This window comes from Danio rerio, chromosome 3, assembly GCF_049306965.1.
Source record: "Danio rerio strain Tuebingen ecotype United States chromosome 3, GRCz12tu, whole genome shotgun sequence".
NCBI lineage: Eukaryota > Metazoa > Chordata > Actinopteri > Cypriniformes > Danionidae > Danio > Danio rerio.
Window position 1 is genome coordinate 37,447,402 of NC_133178.1, and position 17,504 is coordinate 37,464,905.

The following is a 17,504-nucleotide window of genomic DNA, read 5'->3' on the forward strand; positions in this document are numbered from 1 at the left end:
GCTTAAAATAAATCCTTGTCATGAGTTGACCACGACAACAGAGATCGAGTGAGGTGAAGAACGGTTCTAAAAAAAGCAGGCAAGACAAAAACAAAAGCCAAAAAATAAAATAAACAAGTAAATAACAGGGTGGGAATGTGGTAAAAATCTGAAAACATGGTAAAAATCAGGCGAGAGCTTTTCTTTTTCTGGACTGCTCTTAAAATTTTGTTGGACTTAAGGAATTGGGTGGGGAGGTCAATCAATACAATTGGCTGGGTTTACGGGAGGAGGAGGGTGGGTCAGTTGATTGGTCAGTCAAACAGTCAGTTGACAGTGACCTCTGGTGGATTTGTGAAAACAAAAACTGCAGAAAAACCTAGCTCCTGGTATCTATTTGGCACTCTCCAGAAATGTTTATAGAGGTACGTTTTCAGAATGAGCATGGGTTGAAAAATAAAAATACAATAAAAATAAAACCTTAAACAAAAATTGTACTATAGTACACTGATTTTTCATTCTAATGTTGTTAAATTATAAAAATGAGAAAATACAAAAGGGTTCAGTATTTCTACCTTAAATAGTAGTATTAAAACTTTATTGTCCTTGACATGAAACTTGTTTTGGGCATTGCCATATTGCTGCAGACATTCACTAAAAATAAGCAATAAAAACAATACAAAAAAGACAATATATGAAAATGGCAATAAAGATCAAATTGAACATATAAATTTGTTTTTTCTTTCTTTGTGTATGCTATATTTTTCCATTGCCTCTGTTCCCTGGCAACTTCCTGCTAACAAAACATAATTTTTCTTCAGGCATGTCTTTTAAATATTCAGAAACTATATTTTGACTGTGGTGAAAAGACTTTGCCCAAAAAGTTGCATTGACAACTAAATTTGCCTGCAGGGTGAATGTAACCTAATTTGATTTAGTATATATATACTTTTTTTTCATCAGTTCATGCTTTGTTAACAAAGTTTAAACTAGTTTTGTGGTGTTGTTTATCATATAATTTCTATTAAAGAGTTCAGATGGAAAAACCTCAAAGTGCCATTTCGAATTTCCTTAATGAGCATTTTTCTAAGCCTCTTGTGTTTATGTTCAGTTATTTCATGTTAAAATGATCAAAATAACCTCCTCTTTGCCATGAAAGTGTAATTACTGAAGCTAGACATATAGGAGTCTGAGAAAAAAAGCTATAGAAGAAAATTTTAGATATCAATTAGCTTTTTGCATCTGAACTCGTTTTATGGCTGTGAAGTGGTCAATTCCATCTATAATATTCATGTATCCGAGCAAAAAAAAATCCATAATGGTTAATGTTTTGGGTTCGTATTGAATGCTATCTCATCAGTCCTGATATGTTTAAACTTTTTCTTTTGTGAAAAAACAAATACGTAAATGAGAATTCTCTCCTCAAATAGCATGCTGTGTTCTGTCCCCATATACTCTTATTAAAATAAGTAGGGAGGTAAGTTTAGAAAGTAAGGTTGAGCTACTGTGGCTAAAACTACCTGATTTTTTGAGAAGATCTAAATCTATCCAATAATTTATTTATACATGAAAAAAAAAATCTTTATTTAAAAAAAAACTGAAAGAAATTGGAAAAACAAGTGGTAGCAAAAAGTAGGTTAGTCCTTGGATAACTCTGTAAGATGAATTTGAAATAGACTGCATTTGTCAAAAAGCCATAAAGCATGTCAAAAAGAGCAGCAATTCTAATAAGAATTTCCCTGTCTGTCTCTTTTGGATCCAGTCTATATGACAATTCAATGTGACATTAAATTGATACGCAGTATATTATGTAATTAATCAAATATAGACTTTAATATTGTGTATTAAAGTTTGCTCAAACTCATGCCAACATTGTTTATTTATTAAATTATTATTATGATTTTTTTTATTGTAATTACCGTCATGTAGAATACAACGTAAAATATTGAAATACAATTTTGCAATTCAAAGAATCAGATAAGAATCAAATAAAATCCATGAATGAATGAATGAATGAATGAATGAATTTTTGTTCAGAAGATTAAATTTGTTTCACCAAAGTTGTATTTATTGGAATAAACATACTTTAAAACTACATTTTTTGCCAACTTCATTATTATGTATTTATTATAATTTAGTATTTAGTAGTAGTATTAGGTATTAGTATTACTTTAGTATCATTTTACAGTATAATGCTTGCAAACCAGAATGTGTCACTTAAGCCACCAGGAATCATTATCATCCAATCATTGTCCAGTAATCAATGCTGAAAACAGTTGTGTTAATCTCTTTTAGTCACAGTTTAGAAGTGTTTAAAAATCATTTTGCTAAATAAATTAATGCATTTGTATGAATGACTCGTTTCTGAGAACTGCATTACTGAGTTAAGTGATAACAGATAGGGTGATTATAAGCTGCTGCGGCTACACGCTCTCTCTCTCTCTCTCTCTCTCTCTCTCTCTCTCTCACACATACACACACACACACACACACACACACAGATGCTGAAAGTGAAGGTCAGTACCAAGGGCAGAACCCTGATTTACACTCTCACTGTGTTAATCACTGGTGAATAATTAATGAAAATGGAACTTCAGCATTTTCTACAACTAAGCTGTCTCGTTGAATTAAAAAATTATTGCTCATACAACCTTGTACTGATTTGATGTAATTTTGAATAATGACGGATTGTAAAAAAAAGAGCTATTAGTTAAGATTAATGTAGTTAATGAAAAATGAATATTGTTTTTAGTTTAAAATAATATAAATTACATTTATTTTTCTATTATAAAAAAATATTCTAATTAAACAAAATGGAGTATTTTTACAATTTTATGTATTTGCTAACATGAACAAACAATAAACAACACTATTTACTCATTTTTGTTAATGCTAGTTAATGGAAATACACTCACTGGCCACTTTATTAGGTACTGTACTAGTACTGGGTTTGGACCCCCATTTGACTTCAGAACTGCCTTAATGCTTCGTGGCATAGATTCAAAAAGGTACTGGAAATATTCCTTAGAGATTTTAGTCAATATTGACATGTTAGCATCAGCCAGTTGCAGCAGAGTTGTCAGCTGCACATCCATGATGCAAATCTCCCATTCCGCCACATCCCAAAAGTGCTCTATTGGATTCATATCTGGTGACTGTGGAAGCCATCTGAGTACAGTGAACACATTGTCATGTTCAAGAATCCAGTATGAGATGATTCGTGCTTTATGACATGGTGCATTATCCTGCTGCCATCAGAAGATGGGTACACTGTGGTCATAAAGGAATGGACATGATCAGCAACAATACTCAGGTAGGCTGTGAAGTTGACACGATGCTCAGTTGGTACTAATGGGTTCAAAGTGTGCCAATAAAATATCCCCCACACCATTACACCACCAAAAGGCAGGATGGATCCATGCTTTCATGTTGTTGACCCCAAATTCTGACCCTACCATCCGAATGTCTCAGCAGAAATTGAGATTCATCAGACCAGGCAATGTTTTTCAAATCTTCTATTGTCCAATTTTGATGAGCCTGTGTGAATTGTAGCCTCAGTTTCCTGTTCTTAGCTGACAGGAGTGGCACCTGGTGTTGTCTTCTGCTGCTGTAGCCCGTCCGCCTCAAGGTAGGAAGTGTTGTGTTCAGAGATGCTCTTCTGCATACCTCGGTTGTGACGAGTGCTTATTTGAGTTACTGTTGTCTTTCTATCAGCTTGAATCAGTCTGGCCTGCATGCTCCTCTGACCTCTGGCATCAACAAGGCATTTGCGCCCACAGAACTGCCACTCACTGGATATTTTCTTATTTTTGGACCATTCTCTGTAAACCCTAGAGATGCTTGTGTGTGAAAAGCCAACAACCAACAACCATGCCACATTCAAAGTCATTTAAATCACCTTTCTTTGCCATTCTGATGCTCAGTTTGGGCAGATTGTCTTGGTCATGTCTAGATGCCTAAATGCATTGAGTTGCTGCCATGTTATTGGCTGATTAAAGAAGTGTGCATTAATGAGTGACCGGTGAGTGTAAAGTTGTTTAACTTTATTAACTAATCATAAAAAGCTTGAATTTGCATTTTAATATTACATTGGTAAGCGTTGAACTAAAATGAATAACTTCTGTACAAGGATTGTTCATTTTTAGTTCATGCTATTAAATACATTAGCTAACTTTAACTATTGGAGCTTATTGTAAAGTATGACCGTTTAGCAATTATTCAGATTCATTAGAAATTATTCAGCAAATGATTAGTACATCGTTTGCTCTTAATGATTAAACGAACAATGTTCACTGATTATGTCATTTTAATTAAATTAATCATGCAAATATGTACAGGATTTTGGTTGTCTAAACTTGTCTTTGCTTTCCTTTGATGCTGGTGTTGCTAGTGTAATCTTCCAAGTATGATTTACGACACTTTGCACAAGATTTAATTAAGGCAGTTTTTCAGACAGTTCAAAGAGAGTCTATAGGCTGCACCATGTCTGAAGGCAAGCTGGAGAAATGCAAATGAAGTTATTATAAGGCTGTTTACTAAAGAACCTGTCATTAAGTTTGTTTTAAAGATAAGGTTTGCTGCATTTCTCCTCTGATACTCAGTGTCAGATCTGGGTACTGGGTTTATTTCTGATTCCTGGAGCAGAGGTAAGACCGACAGGCCTTTTAAAGTCTTCCCATGCCAAAATAGCTTTGATTTTATCTCCACTGACAAATTTCATTTGCCTGTCAGATATCTCTTTTCCCCATCAGCAGCCGCGTGAAATCAGTTGCTCAATCTGTGCCTGATGCTCAGTGGTTTCCAGACGCAGTTGGGAAGAGATTATGTCCCTTCTTATCCTCTCCAAGGCAGCTCATTATTCACATTTGGCTCTTTCGGGCTTAAGACTGCATTACCCACCATGTCTCCCGTTGAGTCTAAATGAAGCTGACCTGCATGAAAGCACGGGTAATGTATGCTGGATGCGGGCAACCTAGTGTTTTGGGGCAGATGGGTTCCTCCTTCTCTCCACCTGGCATTTCCTGTGCCACGTCTCTTCCTTTTGTTGTTTACGATCTCTTTTGTCATTCCCTCTTAAATCCTTAATCCCGCTCCATATTTCTCTCTCCCTTGAGATTCACGGCCTTCCTTCCCTGCTGCCCTGCCTCTCCGTTTTCTGCCAGGTTCAGTAAAACTAGAGCCAGTTCAGTGTGTTTGTTCATGGAGGATTGTGGAGTGTGATTGTGCTAGATGTTTGTAACACAGTAAACACTCCTTGCAGTCGGTGGACGCATGCCAGCAGGATGCCTGTTGCTGCACCTGGCAGAACCAGCTTGTTGCTTTTGATAAATTTGCTTTGATGAAGACCTCTGTAAATTAGAATTTAGCTTTTTTTATGATAAATTCTTGTCGGTTCAGTTGTTTTTGTCAGTCTTGCACCAAACAGAATGCAGGGACACTGTGCACCATGTGTGCCAAATTGTAATTCACTTTGTTTTCTGACAGGTGTGCAGTGTAAAGTTAACTCAGAAAACCTGCAAACGGATTGCACTAAACTTTCCAAATAAAGTAGCTTGTTATTTTTGAGCTGATAAAGCTTATTGCCACTCTGTTTAGTTCTGTTTAATTTTCAGCCACAATCTCTTATGCTGACTCTCTGAGTGCATTGTGGTGTGGATAAACTATGTCGTTGCTTTGTTTTACACTTTTAATTGAGATTACTTCTGAAAGTGCACTAGAACAGAATTATCATAAAAGTATGTAAAAAGTTCAATTGCCCAAATAGAATACTGATCATCACAATGGTAACTACAAAATGGCAATGGCTTAACAAAATGGTCAAAAAACTATATATATATATATTTACAAGTCCAAAGATAAGTCAGTGGTCCTCAACCACCCGGTTGCAGTGCCAGTCCGTGGATCAAGAAATCATTAATTATTTGTGTTTTGTTTATTATCCAATTATTATTATTAATTATTATTTTGAAAAATGACCATATTCTCTTGATAACATCTTGGTCACTTGAGCGCCCAAATTTAACCCACAAGCAAGTAAAATGAGTAAGAAACAGATGTCTTAGAAAAGTTTCTTTGCTAAGGGCAAAAGTGTTGAAAAAAACTGCTGAAATCAGAGCTGGGGCATGCGCAGTAGGACTACCAGATGGAGCCAGAGGCAGAGCCGCAGAATAGCTTCCAACTAAACGCCTGTACATCAAATCAACCACGCCCCCCAAACTTCTCATTTTACCGCCTATATCTGGACTGTACTGTATGGCTCGATAATAATTTTAAGAAATTACATTTAAAAACACGCAATAATATCTGGTTTATTAAAAACTGTATGATGTAAGCTGTTATAATTGAATAAGAACAATATCATTAATACAGAAGCTTACAAATCTTGTTCCACCTGTGAGTTCTTCTGATTGGTCCACGCCATTGGAGCTAGTGCTGTGTGTCAATGTTGAAATTATTGCAACTTGACAAGGCATCTAATGCTGCGTTCAACTACACCTGGGACATTCTTAATTACAAGCTGACAAGACACACAAGGCGCCGTTGTACCTACTGTTTATAAATTCCTATGAAATACTTATTTTAATCATTAAAAGTGATTGCAGTTTTGAAGCTTACTATATCTTATATTGAATTCACAATTATTTAAACAACAATCTGTTGTTTTAGGAGAAGGTTGAACTTTGACAACTTAATACAATTGAATAACTCCTACTGTAGTTATAAAGTTTCTTTTCATTATTCTTATAATTTTGTAGTTTTGCATCACAAGAAGTATTTTATATTTTCTTATACAAAATCTAACCTTTCCACATTGCTCATATTCAAGTCCTCTGCATCACCAATGCAACACAACATTGAGGTGGCAGAGAAAGCTCGTGTATGAGATAATTCATACATTCATTCATTTTCTTTCGGCTTAGTTCTTTTATCATTCAGGGGCTCAACAGAGCAGAATGAACCGCCAACTTATCCAGCATATGTTTCACACAGCAGATGCCCTTTTAGCCACCACCCAGCACTGGAAAACACCCATACACTCTTGCATAGACATATATTTGACCAATTTAGCTTATTCAATTCACCTATAGCGCATGTCTTTGGTCTGTGGGTTACACCGGAGCGCCTGGGTGGAAATCCATGCAAACACGGGGAGAACATGCAAACTCCACAGAGAAACAGGGTTTGAACCAATGACCTTCTTGCTGTGGGACGACAGTGCTAACCACTGAGCCACCGCACCACCTAATCTATAAATGTGGATATAAATATGTGATGTAAACATTGAAATGTATTCATTTACAAATTTCATTTACTAGTGTTGAGGTGATTAGTAAGTCTTGATAATTGGCCTGCCCTGTAATATTATTCGCATGAAACAAAAATGGAAGTGTTGTTATTTTACTGCCTCTAGTGTTCTTGTCAGCTGAAAACTGCAGTGAATAGTTACATTTTAGATGTTTGTTTGTTTGTTTTTTCCACGAGTCTGGCTTTTACCCACCACTTAGACAGGAAGAAGCTGGCTGATCGATTTTATGTCAAATGGAAAGGAACACACCAGAGCTGCCATTTTTTAAAATCTTGCTATAACAAAACTTTGATGCCACTGACAGTTCATTTGGGACAAATGGAACAAATAGCAAATTACCTCTGACTTGTACAAAAAAAAAAAACAGTATAAGGTATAAGTGCAGTACCCTTTTATTCCAAGACAGAATAAAAATAAAAATCTGGTCAGATGTTAGGAAATGGACTGCAAACGCTCTGTTCTTATGCTGTCAGGGTATAAAACTAATAATTTCTCTAATGAATTATACTCTTCTTTATCATTTCAGCTGACGTACCTTCCTCCTCCATGGGGTGAATGTGTGTCCAGAGCCCTGGATTCAGGCCTCTTTCAGGTGTACAGTGTGTCTGCCTGCCGTATCGAATGTGAGACGCGATACATTGTTGAGAACTGCAACTGCAGGATGGTCTACATGCCAGGTACTGCACCAACAGTGCTACAAACTTTCAAACTTTCTCTTTACTTTACTTGCTCTGTCTTACTTTGACAGTATATTTTCAGCTTGACTTTTCAGTTTCAGAAAGTAAGCAAGATTTTACATAAAATATTTCCAAAGCATACAGAGTAAAACAATGGTATGGATTTCTTTTGACTTTCACTTTTACACATTTAGTTGACTGTACAGACATTCTCCTGATCATAAGAAACTTTGCAAGTACATTGTCAGTCAGTCGACTTGCTATTCCAATGTAATTTACAGCATAGCCAATACAATCTATAAAGTGTGTGGGGCCCTAGCATTAAAACTCTGTTTTTCTATAGATAAACTGCATTTAAAATATACTTTAAGTGGAATCTATGTCGTTTTAGTATAAAATTAAATACAATAAACTCACAAATATAAAAAGCAACTTTATGACTTAACTATATGTACAGTTAATTAGCCGTATTTGTGATTAGATTGTAATATTTGCATGTACAGAACGAAAGAAACATTCCACTATTCATGGGGGCCCTAGGTTTTAAAATATTAATGGTTATAAACATATTTACAACATATGATAGAAAATTAATAAAGGAGCTATTGGTCGGGGCCCCCTAATTCCCCGGGGCCTTAAGCGGCTGCTTACTATGCTTATTGGTTAAGTCTGCCCCTGAGTGTAACCAAAACATAATTTAAAAACATAACAACAGCAGTCTACACATATTCAAATAAATACTAATACAATAATTCAGTGTATTAAAATTCCCTATAAATCCATGTCAGAATGCTCACCTTGACAGAGCTTTTTAAAAATTAAATTAAATTAAATTAAATTAAATTAAATTAAATTAAATTAAATTAAATTAAATTAAATTAAATTAAATTAAATTAAATTAAATTAAATTAAATTAAATATTTAGCAAGGATTTTTTTTTCACAGCATTTACGATAATATTTTTTCTTCTGGAGAAAGTCTTATTTGTTTAATTTCGGTTGCTATAAAAGCAGTTTTTAATTTTTTAAAAAGCATTTTAAGGTCAATAATTTTAGCCCCTATAAGCTTTTTTTTTGTTTGACACAAAACAAACCATTGTTATACATTTATTTGCCTAATTACCCTAACTTGCCTAATTAACAAAATTAACCTAGTTAAGTGTAATTAACCTAGGAAAAGCGTTGAAGTGTTTATTTAAATAATATATATATATGAATAAAGAAATTCAATGTGCAAAGCAGATAATGTACTAAAACAATACATATTGTATGTACTATAAAAATGACAGTTCTGCATAAATAGTTTGCAAACAAATTAGAGCAGATCCCCAGCCTTTTATGTAATACAATAGATAATTGAAAAAAGATGTTACTGATGATGTCTATGATGACAGTCACAACAAATAGGGTTTGTACTGTCTATCATGAAACCAGCAGGATATCATATATTCTTCTTCTCTCTGTAAACCACTGTCTAAAGGTTTTAAACGTCTTGATGAAGACTCATTCGGTAATGTCAAATTTCATATGCTCATGCCGAAAAATGTGACAGCATGAGGTTGTATGTATAGTGATAACTTGATTCCTTGTGGTGTTTGCGGTTTGCTTTTGGCAGCCAAACAAATCCTGGCTGAACTTGTTTAGGAGAGGTCAGAATATCGAAATGAAACCAGCTTTCTGTGGGTCAAAGGTACCTTGGAACAATCCCACAATCTGACAGCAAGGGCTTGTAGCAGAGCCAGTGTCTGAACTTGACATATTGTATAATTTGAGACATGTGAAAGAGCTCTTCCCAATAGCCTTCAATTTTTAATTTTTATCATTCCACTGATAAAATGGAAATTTCAGCACAATTTTCATGTCTAACTGCTGCTAAATGGCCTTTTTAAAGATGTAATATATTCCCATGATTTCATAATATGATTTCACAAGCTTATCATTGTGACTTAGTGCCCTTTACCTTCCATTCTTAATGCCTTTTTATGTTCTCCTATTACTGTATAGCTGATTTTTAAAGTAAGAAGCACTGTGGTCTTTTTTAATGACACTATATGGTCTCCATTGCCACCTGTCGAATAAAACTGCATCTGTTTTTTTCATAAAGATTCCTATTAATACGTACCCATAGGTGCCAACTTTAACTTCTCACTACTTCAATTGACAGCACAATTATCTCATACATGATTAGTCCTTGGTTCACACAGGCTGTAATACTGCAATTATAGATTCATTAAATGATTTGCCCTGTGATGTACATATCTGATACATTTTGGCCAAGAGCGAGTGGAAGCATGAACATTTTACTCTTCCATTCACACACAGGCTGCAAGTTAAGCATTGATGATTTGGGGAGGGGGTACATTTTTTCTGTAATGTTACTTGTGTATTACAATGCTTTAGTGAGTCAAATTTATTTCAAGTTTTCATTTTTTTAAAGGTTATTTCATGTATTCTGACCTATAGTAACCTCTGATTAGTGATTCCAGATGTTACTTTAGGTCAAAATACAAAAAAAAAATATGCGTCTAATTTGACTTTACTTTCAGACTGTATCGCCTTTCATGCACTGATACCGGTAAATATCCAGAAAAATTTCCGAAATGACTTTACTTATAAAAAAGGCACAGACATTTGGAACCTTTCACACATCCATTCCAAAATACAGTACCAGTAAATTCTGACATCATTAACCAGAAAGCACCTATAAACAGCTGCACTTGTATTTGTAAACATAGAAGAGGTCTACCTTTTCTTGATGGTTTCACTTTAATTTAAAGCTTTAGCATTCATGCAGCTGCTTTCTGAGACATCCAAAGGCAGAAGCGCAAACCACAGCTAAATGTTTACACTCTTGACTAAATTACGAAGTATGTGGATGCATAAGTATTGTGAACAACTTAAAAGAAAACATATGGAGAAACAATTTCACATGTCTTGATGTTCATAATATGTGTGTGTGCTGGTGCTCACCGGCTATTTCACGTGCACAAGCGTCAAGCAACTGAAGGCATCAGAGCTTGAAGGTAAACAAACGTTCGAGGTTACTAAAGTAACCCTTCGTTCCCCGAGGAGGGGAATGGAAGCACTATAAGTGGATTTGATGTTCTAAATCCACGTATGGGAGATTCGGTTCAGAAGCTACTCGTCTGAAAGAGTATTGAACGGGCCAATTAAGAATGAATTGGCAGCGCAAGCCTGCACAGGTGTGCGGCATATGCAATCAACTGAGTATATAAGCACACCTGGCGCCAGCAGACGCTATCCTTTTTAAGCTGACGAGACTTTTAACAGCTAAGGGACAGTCATTATGGTGACGGAGTATAGTGCTTCCGTTCCCCTCCTCGGGGAATGAAGGGTTACTTTAGTAACCTCGAACGTTCCCCTTCGGGGGGAATTCCAAGCACTATAAGTGGATTTGATGTTCTAAATCCACGTATTGGAGCCCATTGAAAGCGCCATAATGACTGCACCCTACCAACACCCAACATGAGAGAGCGGTCAGGCAAGCGTGACGCACCCAGATCATGAGAGGTGCGGTCCTCCAACGTGCCCTTGGCCCTAACTTATCCCACTTCAAAAGAAGCTTTACGGAATAGGTATATTTTTTTGGGAGTCGTTAGCATCTAGATAATTCTGGGAATATACGACAGTACGTTGGGAAGCGTGCCACCCCAGTAGGGAGGACGCTGCGGAGACCATCCGCACCCAATAGGGGGAAACAAATGGAATTACATATGGACTAACCCTGAAAGGAGGAGTGCGCATAAGAAGGTGGTTAGCAGATAGGGAAAGCACGGGTCTGCCCAGGGGGGGGAACTTAACCGTGGCGGAAAGCATATAGGGATCACCAGCGGGGATCGGCCATAGCAGGCACTTATACCCAAAACACGGGCTGACGAGCGGGCAGCCCTACAACGTAATGGGCCAGCAAGTGACTCCTCCGCTGAGTCAGTGCTGGGGGCCTCAGAGGAATCTGCAGGGCTCACCGAATGGGGAACTTTACTGACAGACAGGAGGGTGCACATCTCTCCGTGTTAGGGAAAAAAGGCACCGCAAGCGTGTACAACACCTACCGAGTTGTTTCCTCAATCACCAAAGGTACCTAACACCCTTGAGGAAACCGGCTCTACTCGCAGATTATAAAATCTTGCACGCACGCACTCCCGGGGGGCGCGGCTGACCTCTGATCAATAAGCACATGAAATGGCCTCCACAATCCAGTGGGATAAACGTTGTTTAGACACGGCACTTCCCTGATGCCGTCCGCCATAACAGACAAAAAGCTGCTCAGAAGATCTAAAGTTCTGAGTCCGGTCCACATAATGCGCAGAGCGCGAACTGGACAAGTAAGGACAGGGCTGGGTCTGCCTCCTCTGGGGGCAGCGCTTGCAGGGTTACTACCTGATCTCTAAAGGGAGTGGTAGGAACTTTGGGCACATTACCCGGGCAGGGTCTCAGGATAACGTGAGAAAATCCCGGCCCGAATTCCAGGCACGAGTCACTGACCGAAAATGCCTCCAGGTCCCCGACCCTCTTGATGGAGGCCAACGCGACCAGCAGAGCTGTCTTCAGGGACAGAAAACTTAAAGATACTGTATCGAGTGGCTCGAAGGGATCAAATCGCAGACTCGTGAGAACGAGGGCGAGATCCCAAGAGGGCGTGAGAGGGGGGCGAGTTGGATTAATTCGCCTAGCGCCTCTGAGGAACCAGATGATGAGGTTATGCTTTCCCACGGTGCCACCAGCCACCGTGTCATGGTGAGCGGAGATGGCGGCAACGTAAACCTTGAGAGTGGAGGGCGACAGCCTACTGTCCAGTTTCTCTTGAAGGAAAGAGAGCACAACACTGATCTGGCAAGATCGGGGGTCTTCTGCGAGAGACACACCACTCAGTGAATAGACTCCACTTCAGGGCGTAGGCGCGCCTCGTAGAGGGGGCTCTAGCCTGAGTGATGGTATCAACCACCGCGGGCGGCAGGTTACCTAAGTCTTCCTCGCGTCTATGGACCACACGTGGAGGTTCCAGAGATCGGGACGAGGGTGCCAGACGGTGCCTTGTCCCTGAGAAAGTAGGTCCTTTCTCAAAGGGATCTGCCATGGGAGGGCCGTCGCGAGGAGGGAGAGCTCTGATATCCAGGTCCGGTTGGGCCAGAGGGGCGCAACTAACAGAACCTGTTCCTCAACCTCCCTGACCTTGCACATTAACTGCGTGATCAGGCTCACTGGGGGAAACGCAAATTTGCGTATGCCCCGAGGGCAGCTGTGGGCCAGTGCATCCGTGCCGAGAGAGCCCTCGGACAGGGAATAAAACAACTGGCAATGAGCGTTCTCGGGGGAAGCAAACAGATCGATCTGGGCCTCCCCGAATCACGCCCATATCAGCTGGACAGACTCGGGGTGGAGTCTCCATTCTCCAGAGTGAATCTGCCGCCGTGAGAGCACATCGGCTGCACGGTTGAGCATACCTGGGATGTGAATGGCGCGCAGCGACTTCAGCCGCGGGTGACTCCAGAGGAGCAGACGGCGGGCGAGCTGAGACATGCGGCGAGAGCGCATACCCCCCATGCAGTTGATATACGCCGCCGCCGCCGTACTGTCCGTCCTGACCAGCACGTGTTGCTGCTCCAGCACCGGAGAAAAACGGCGGAGAGCAAGGAACACTGCCAACAGCTCTAGGCGATTGATATGCCAATGCAGCTGGGCACCTACCCACAGGCCCGCAGCTGCATGCCCGCGACACACGGCTCCCCAGCCTGTGCTGGAAGCATCTATCGAAACAACAACATGACTGGACGCCTGTCCCAGAGGCACACCGGCCTGCAGGAACGAGGGGTCGTTCCAGGGGCTGAGGGTGCGGCGACACAGCGCAGTAACAGAGACTCGGTGTGTGCCCGCATGCCATGCGCGTCTCGGAAATCAATCTTGAAGCCAGTGCTGAAGTGGTCTCATATGGAGCAATCCGAGCGGCGTGACAGCCGCAGCGAAAGCCATATGCCCCAGGAGCCTCTGAAAATATTTCAGTGGGACCACTAACTTGCTGTCGAGCTCCCTCAGACAGTTCAGCAGCAGGCGAGCGCGCTCTCCGGAGAGGCGCGCTACCATGGTGATCGAGTCCAGCTCCATCCCGAGAAAAGAGATCCTCTGCACCGGGGCGAGTTTGCTCTTTTCCCAGCTGACCTGCAACCCCAATAGGCGGAGATGCCGGAGCACCTCGTCTCTGTGCGCAGTCAATTGCTCCCGAGAGTGGGCTAAAATCAGCCAGTCGTCGAGATAATTGAGTACGCGGATGCCCGCAAGCCGCAGAGGCGCTAGGGCACCCTCCGCGAGTTTGGCGAAGACCCGCGGAGACAGAGAGAGCCCGAAGGGAAGGACCTTGTACTGCCATGCTCGACCTTCGAACGCAAACCGCAGAACTGACGGTGGCGTGGAAGAATGGAGACATGAAAATACGCGTCCTTCAGGTCTATGGCTGCAAACCAATCCTGAGGACAAACGCATCGGAGGATGCGCCTCTGCGTAAGCATTCTGAACGACAGCTTGTGAAGGCAGCGATTCAAAACGCGCAGATTTGGATTGGCCGTGACCCACCGCTCTTTTTGGGTACGATAAAGTACGGGCTGTAAAACCCGCTCTCCATCTCGGCTGGAGGTACCGGCTTGATTGAACCCTTCGCCAGGAGGGCAGCAATCTCCTCTCGCAAGACAGGGGCGGGCAGGGGATTGACCCTGGTGAAATACACGCCCGTGAACCTGGGAGGCCGTTAGGAGAACTGTAGTTCGTAGCCGAGTCTGATCGTGCATATGAGCCACCGCGAGGGGCTGGCCCGCGCTAACCAGGCAGGCAGAGCCCTCGCTAATGACGTCATCGCAGCAATCGTTGACGTACCCGCGGAGGGGCAGCACTGAGCGGGTGTACTGATCCGGGGAGCGCGAGGGTCCCACAGAAGAGCTGGAGGAGAGCGATTCGCTCTGGCTCCGCACCCTGACTCCGGAGGGGGGGCTTGGGGGCTGGGAGAAGGGAGACCGTCCCCCCAGCGCCCGTGAGCCGCTGGCGGAGCATGCAGACCTTGCGAGCTGAGAGGCGGCACGTCCCAGACTGGCAGGGCCTTCAGTGCCCGTGAGCCACTGGCGGAGTGCACCGAACCTACGAGCTAGAGAGCTGAGCTCAAACTGGCAGATTTCGGGCTGTCACCTCCGGAGAAGTGGAAAAGTGCCCTTTCATTTCATGGCAGTAAAAGGTGCCGTTGGAAATGGCGCCCCGCCCTCCAGCGGGGAAAGAGCAAGTTCCCTCCTCTCCAGATGACCTGTCCCAGGGACGCTTCGCGGTCCGTTGCCAAACTTAGCGGCGTTCTGGGCAGGGGGAGTTGCCTGCTTCCGAGGTGCTCGACGCACTCGCTTCGCCAGAGGCGAGTGCGGGGGCAGTGCAGCTCTCATAGGCGGGCGCCTTCGGCAAGGAGCAGGTATGGATGGCACGGCGGGCGGAGCGGGCTTACGGGGCCGCCGATTAGACATCACCCATCGGACTGCTCACTCACTGCCTCGAATTCCTGGGTGAATTCGCAGACTGTGTCGCCGACCAGCTTGGGATATGGGCGAGTCAAGAAAGCGGACTTTGTCAACTTCGCGCATATCAACCAAGTTTTGTTAGAGGTGGGGCTCCTGGACCACTAGTGTGGACATCGTCCTCCCCAAAGCACACGCAGCGGACTTAGTAGTCCGAAGAGCTTAGTCGGCTGCGGTGCGAAGCTCATAAGCCTGGGTTGGACCCACCCTCGTGCAGCTCGGCCAGCGCCTGCACTTGGTAGCGCTGGTCGGTGGCTATCGCATGCAAGGCGGATGCAGCCTGGTCCGTAGCTTTGTAAGCTCTAGCTCCGAGGGAGCCGAAAACTCACAGGCTTTGGATGGGAGACGAGGCAGACCCCGCCAAGAAGAGGCGCTGCGCGGATTAACCGCCATAGCACACTCAACCTGAGGAATCGCCAAATACCCCCTGGCCGCTCCACCACCAAGAGTGGTGAGGGTGGAGGGACACGCAGCACGAGCAGAAAAAAGGTGCTCTTTAAGACCGCGTGAGCATACTGTGCGTCGCCGGGAAGAAGGGAACGCCCCTCTAGTCGGTCCGGCCGCGGAGCTGGGGGATAAACCATCTCCAACCCACGGCCGAAGCAGCCCGGGAATGCACGGCTAACACGTCCGTTTCAGTATCCATTTTGACAGCGCTCACCTGCCCGAAGGGGGCGAGCGGGTCCGGATCATCGTCGGACAATGAAAGCCCACCCTCCGATGCCGCGGAGGACATCTGATCTCCGGTGTCAGCGAGCGTGAGAGCTACCATCTGATTAGACGGATCACTCCAAGCGCCCGAAGCTTGGATGGAGCGCTTGGAGGAGCGAGAGGTCCACGAGCCCTTGGGCGGCGGATTATCTCTCGCTGGAACCCTCAGATCTGCCCGAGCGCCCGCTGCAGAACAGGAGGCGACTGGGGTGGCTCGCTCTCTCATGAAAGTTAGCCGCGATCTCAACTGCGCGACGGTCATGACATCGTAGTGACGACATGAACCGCCCCCGAGCACCACATTAACATGCTGGACCCCCAAACATGTAATGCAGTGATCGTGCCCATCATCCGGAGCCAGGAAACCCCCGCAACCAGAAACGCACAGTCGGAGCGCCGTCCTGAAAAGGATGTGCTGCACGACTGTGTTGCTCTTTTAGGATGCTTTGCAACAATACGCACCGCTCTGGAGGACCGGACCCAAAGGGACGCCAGGCAAGGGAGAAACCCAGCTCGACCATCTGCCGCTGCGTGGACTCGCTCTGGACCGGGAGACACTCGTTCGCTCGAAGTGGCTGTAGACAGCAGGAGGAACCCTCATGAAGCTCGATCAGAAAGTCTCTGAAGCGAAAAGGATAGTGTCTGCTGGCGCCAGGTGTGCTTATATACTCAGTTGATTGCATATGCCGCACACCTGCGCAGGCTTGCGCTGCCAATTCATTCTTAATTGGCCCGTTCAATACTCTTTCAGACGAGTAGCTTCTGAACAGAATCTCCCATACGTGGATTTAGAACATCAAATCCACTTATAGTGCTGGAGTTCCCCCCGAAGGGGAACAGCGGTTAATCATAAGCATTTTATCAATAATATTTGACACTGTTGGCATTAAGAAGAACATACAGTAGAAACGTTATCTGAATAACATCTAGCAGCTAAATGTGTCTGGAAAAGTATTCAAAGGCTTTTATTTTCATTAACCGTGTGGATGTGAATGCGTCTGAGTGTTCTGATTGGCTAAAGTAGAAATCTCACATCATCGTGTTCTAGACGTATAGTCGCTGTCCGGCAATCTTCCTGCTGCATTCACACAGTACAGCATTTCGTTGTCACGAGAAATTGAGTCCCCCCTAAAAATTAAGTTTCGCCTATAGGACCTTGAGTGATATTTTTTACTGGAATTGTAATAGGTATAGTTTGTAGTGCCTAATTATAAAATACAGTTTATGAAATCAAATTCATAATTTATATAATGTAAAAAGCGTGACTACT

The 17,504-nt window shown here is 42.8% G+C and overlaps 1 protein-coding gene across 10 annotated transcripts in view; it reads left to right on the top strand.

Annotated features, from left to right (window-relative positions):
• asic2 (acid-sensing (proton-gated) ion channel 2) overlaps window positions 1–17,504 on the top strand; it is an 814,368-nt gene that overhangs the window by 761,650 nt on the left and 35,214 nt on the right. For all 10 annotated transcript variants that reach the window (XM_068216458.2, XM_073938667.1, NM_214788.1 and 7 more), the window contains 1 exon segment: window positions 7,812–7,962. In XM_068216458.2, the coding sequence (XP_068072559.1) occupies window positions 7,812–7,962 (151 nt within the window).